At 40.6% G+C, this 4,956-nt stretch overlaps 1 protein-coding gene across 1 annotated transcript in view; it reads right to left on the bottom strand.

Annotated features, from left to right (window-relative positions):
* The window catches only part of LOC101860365 (nitric oxide synthase-interacting protein), a gene marked incomplete at its 5' end in the record, with an annotated part of 18,549 nt that extends 17,058 nt beyond the window's left edge, over nt 1-1,491 (bottom strand). Inside the window, 3 exon segments of the mRNA XM_005108955.2 lie at nt 67-178; nt 831-883; nt 1,342-1,491. Coding sequence (XP_005109012.1) covers nt 67-178; nt 831-883; nt 1,342-1,464 — 288 coding nt within the window.
* Between the last annotated feature and the right edge of the window lie 3,465 nt (nt 1,492-4,956).

The raw sequence follows: 4,956 nt of genomic DNA, 5'->3' as shown, positions 1-4,956 counted from the left end.
AATTGACACTGGGGACATAGATAGAGAACCCCCCCCCCTCCCCCCAAGTATCTAAATGAAACTCACATCTGTCTTGTTTTTCTGTTTTTCGTATTCTTTCAGTTTTCTGGCAATCTCCTTCTTCTGATGCAAGATGTTTTTCAGGACGGCCTCCTTGTCATAAAGATGGCCGTCTTCTCTATGGAAAGTAGACAATCATTACATGAACAGACAGCATCCTTTCAGGCACGAGACAAAATTTTCCAACAGGTAAAAGACAAAAACTTCTCCTCCCACCCTGACCTAAACAAAACCCAATATTGCACAAGGAATGAGGGCTTTGTTTAGCAACAAAATGGCATTTGGTCCAGATGTATGAGCGCAAGGTCAAAGTCTATTAGCTTGAGGGCACTGGACCCACAACAACAAAAAAAGTTACAAAGAAAGTCAGCTTAGATTAATCTCTCTAATTTTCCCCACTAATTCAATTCTCAACAAAAGAAAAATTATTATAGAGCCAGCAATGCCTCCAAACACCTTCATTACATAAGACATTACAAAGTGTTAATAAATGACAACAGATAAACAGTGAATAGGTGCAAACCCCCCCCCCCCTCTTACACAGTCCAACAACTTCCACAGAGATGAAGCTAAAGCGTGTATTCTCATCGTTCTAGACAAAGATGAATCAGCTTTTTGACATCAGTCAAAGAAATCTAGCAGCTCTACAATGGGCTTCTAAAACTCTGAAAGCCAGTTTTACCACTCTTTAATTATAAAAAGCATGACAATTAATTCACTTTAGTAGTAAAGGAAAACTACATAAAAATAAAAAGAAACGAAAAACCTACGTGATAACTGGATCTTTGCAAGGCTGGAGGGTCAGACAGCAGCAGTCAAATTCCTGAAACAATCATATCATGATGCCAATGTATAATTGCTTTATCAATAAAGGCATGGTAATGGCAACCAACTGGAAAAAGAAAATGAGGAAGACCAACTGGACGCTATAGAGGCACAATAAGGAATGAGGCAAACACCCAGGGCCTGGATTTGCCCAAATTGGAGGACCTGACGTGGCCATGGACAGGCAAGCATGGCGTCAACTGCTCTCCGCCTTATGAATGTAGGCTACCTGACAATATAGGGAGAGAGTAAGTAAGTGATCGTAAGAACTTCTTATCATGCACTCTGAGAGATAAAGCCAAAACAAAAATTTTCTACAAATGGCTGACATTCCCTGTTCAGAATGTGGAGATTGCAAAAAGAGCAACACTATTTGTCTAAAGCATTTCAGTTCCCAACCTTCAACGAGCCATATATAGTATACACTAAAATAATATTACAAACAACAGGACAAACCTTTATTGCATCTTTCCCAAAGCGGACACTCTTGCTCCCATATCCAGAAGCCTTTGTATCTTTCTGTCTCTCATGGTAAGTGTACACAGTCCCTGCAGTGCAGTTTCTTCCATGACGGGTCATCTTCAACCAATACAAGTATTGTGCACTCTAGAACAGAAATGTATCTTCAATAAACTCAAAAGACAATACAAAATTTCATCCATGCTTTATAAGAACTAAGAACACGAAATATATTAGAATTTAGAAATACTGATTTCTCAGTATTGTGGGCATCATAGGGATCCGTTCAGCATTATCAAACAGTCAAACCACATTATAATGCTGCCTATCTAGGGATGAACGTGAAGCGGTGGCATTGCCGCTGCGGGGCTGGTGGGGTATTTCGCTTTCATAAGAGTTTTACAGCACTTGAAACAATAGACCACCTATATTCTTACCCCTGGCGAGAATAGCTCTCGACTCGTTATTCTCACCTCCACACCAGTGTGGGCATGAGGCGAAGACTCCCCCCCACCCCCCGACCTCTTGCAGGCCAATAAAATCACCTAGGCCGCATGTGGTTGGGAAATGTTAATGACTCATGAGGGCTTGGCGCTTGTTTCCTCACAATGGGGCCAACTCCCGATTACCGATTCCGATAGTCTTAATAAAAAATCAAAAAGCCTTCCTAAAATTAGGCTATATTGTGAGGACCTGTCCTGTAGGTATTGGATGCGTTTTGCTCTTGACATTTCGTCCTTGTGAGATAAAATAAGGTCATATAAGTGCCGGAGACTACGTGTTTTTAGTTTTAGTAAGTGTTTTACTGCAGTTGCAACACAATAAGGTCATATGAGTGCCGAAGATTAGCGGACCACTAGGCACCAGAAAGCGAAAATAGATCGAGCTTCGGTACCACGCCGGCATACACTTACTCTTGCCGCCAAAGCGCCCAGTTCTTACCTAAAACTATCTTTTGTTTTCGAAAGAGTTAGCACTTGCAATACAATAACTAATAAGTTCATACAAAAGTGCCGAAGATTAGAGGTGTTAGTGTTACAAGAGAGTACTAACAAACACAAAAAGAAGGAAGAGAAAGGTAAGGATGATAGATGTTGAATAGGAGAGAAGGGAAGAAGCTAGCAGTACTTAATGATGGCTAGACTGGTTGGCTAGCCGTACTTATTCTTAATATGATGGCTAGACTGACCATTTAAAAAAAAAAAAAAGGCCTACTGAATTGTAAATATATATAAATTTTTAGTTTGCAGTACTTCAAGTATTTGTATTTGAGACGAAACCAGGGGCCTTAATGACAGTGCATGTGTTGGGCGCGATCTGTCGATTTGCACGATCCATCGGCCGCGCAGCGCATTTGGTTGATCGAGGAAATCCGCGACAATCCATTGATTGCTGCGTATTCTGTTGATCAGCGGATCGCCCAGCGTTTTTTGTCGATCCGTTTGGTTGCGCATTCTATAGATCTTACCCCTGAGTTTTGTTATGTTTTAATGTCGTCCAGAGTGTAATTTAGTTTCACTCTCCAAAGTCAAACCGAAACTGAAAGGAAGTAACTGGAAGTCAGGGTTACAATAACGAACTAATCGAAGTGACAATTCGAGTCCGAATAGACAAAAATTATATTCGGACTCTGATTTGAGTCCATATGATGTCCGTTCCGACTTCCGACTCTTGTTTCTAAATATTTCCAGCATGTATTAACATTTTTTTCAGTTATAATGATAACATTTGAGACGTGAGCTTTAATATCCAGTTACTAGATCTATCTAAACTGGCCCTCCCTGCGTCGATCGTCATGTTTATGAACAAAACTAAGTTGAGCTGACCTTGCCTGGGGCAAAGTTAATTGTTTCGACCAATGAGACTGCGCGTAGCGATCACACTCTCGGCTTATGGGGGAAGAGGTGTTGGGAAGGGGCCATGGCTGTCGGTTTTTTGCGATGTGATTTTAAAAAAAAATTACAGAAAAACTCAACACTCAACAAAATCAAATTAAACATGCGGAAAGACAAATGGTGGTGGAAGTAATGATGATGCTGTATAGTGGTGGTGGAAGTAATGATGATCTTGTAGTGGTGGTGAAAGTAATGATGATGCTGTTGTGGTGGTGGAAAGACCCTGAGTTGTCGGTTATCGTGTACTTAGACACTGCCATTGGGTAGATCTAATGAGAGTGCAATCAGGGTTAGACCTATACTTATAGGTCGGTGAGTATCACTCCGAACACTTATTCAATATGGAGAGGTTGGTTGTGCTCGAGGTGCTCTTGTTCAAGGAAACAATTAAGAAAATAATACTTGTATAATAAATGTTTAATCAACACACAACAATTTATCACAAGCCATTAAATCTTGACAGTATTTGGAATGCCACGAAAAGTACGCAGCCAATCACATCCGTCCAAATACTGAGTGCAGGTGCTCGATTTAAGGCTGTGTCAATTTATCCGCCTCACTCAACCGTCACCACTTAAAGTTCATCACACAACTCTTCTTGGACGCTCAAACTCAAAGACTGACGTTCTCAGTAAACCAATATTCTTTTTAAAAAATGCAAGTGGCTATTCTCCGGCGTCGCGCCGGTCAATAGATGGGAAGCTATTCTCCGGCGTCATAACTAGGTCTAGTAAGTCTACCTTTCATTATATTTTATCTAAGGTAATTGTCTAACATAACCTTATTTTAAAATAATGATTCTGTTTATTTAAATGAACAAAATAGATTTTGTTTCTAAAATCCTGTCTAGTCATATAGACAATATAGTATAGCTTGCTGTTTAACTTATTTCTTGTTGTTGCAATCTTCGATCAATTTAACTGACATGTCGTGACTTCAGTGCTTTCTTGTTGTATCTCGATTTTTGTAAACAGTGAAAATGTGACTCCTTCTTATGCTCACTCTTTGTTAAAAACTCGGGCCAATAGTTGTGAACACATTTCTTTTAGCACCCAACATAATTCTAAATTGGAGGAATTGGGGCAGTTTGTGTCTGAAAACCTATCGTCCGTATCAATGGAAGTGGCACGAAGTGGTAAAGTTGTGGGAATTTTTTTCCAAGACAAACAGATGAGAGAGGTATTTGCAAATCTGCGCCGACAAATTATTAGAAATAGACCGGCGGCGCGACGCCGGAGAATAGCCACTTGCTTTCTTTATTCACGTCATCATCATAGTTTATCGACAGAATGCGCAGTAAGTATATATTTCACGGGATCGACAAAAAGCGCTGCGCGATCAACAGAATGCGCAACAGTCAATGGATTGTCGCGCGTTTCCTCGATCAACCAAATGCGCTGCGCGGTCGATGGATCGCGCAAATCGACAGATCGCGCCCAACACATGTATTTTAAGGCCGTCATTATTCGTAAAAAAAATTTCTTATTCGGACTCGAGTCCGAATATGAAAAAATGTTATCCGGACTCGGGTCTGGAAAAAAGGAAATGTCTTCGTTCTATAGATCTAACGTTCAGTGCTTCCAATTTTCCGCCATTTTTTAGTTCCCCCCACACCTTTTCTGCCGATCCGATGCCCGCTAACAAGCCATCTTTAATTGCTTCCGATGACCTCTTGACAAATAAACATTTATTAGAAGCGCTATAACTTTTCAGGCCG

Source organism: Aplysia californica, unplaced genomic scaffold, assembly GCF_000002075.1.
Source record: "Aplysia californica isolate F4 #8 unplaced genomic scaffold, AplCal3.0 scaffold00738, whole genome shotgun sequence".
In the NCBI taxonomy this organism is placed as follows: Eukaryota; Metazoa; Mollusca; class Gastropoda; order Aplysiida; family Aplysiidae; genus Aplysia; species Aplysia californica.
Note: the sequence above shows the minus strand (reverse complement) of the source record. Positions and strands in the feature narration are given on the sequence as shown.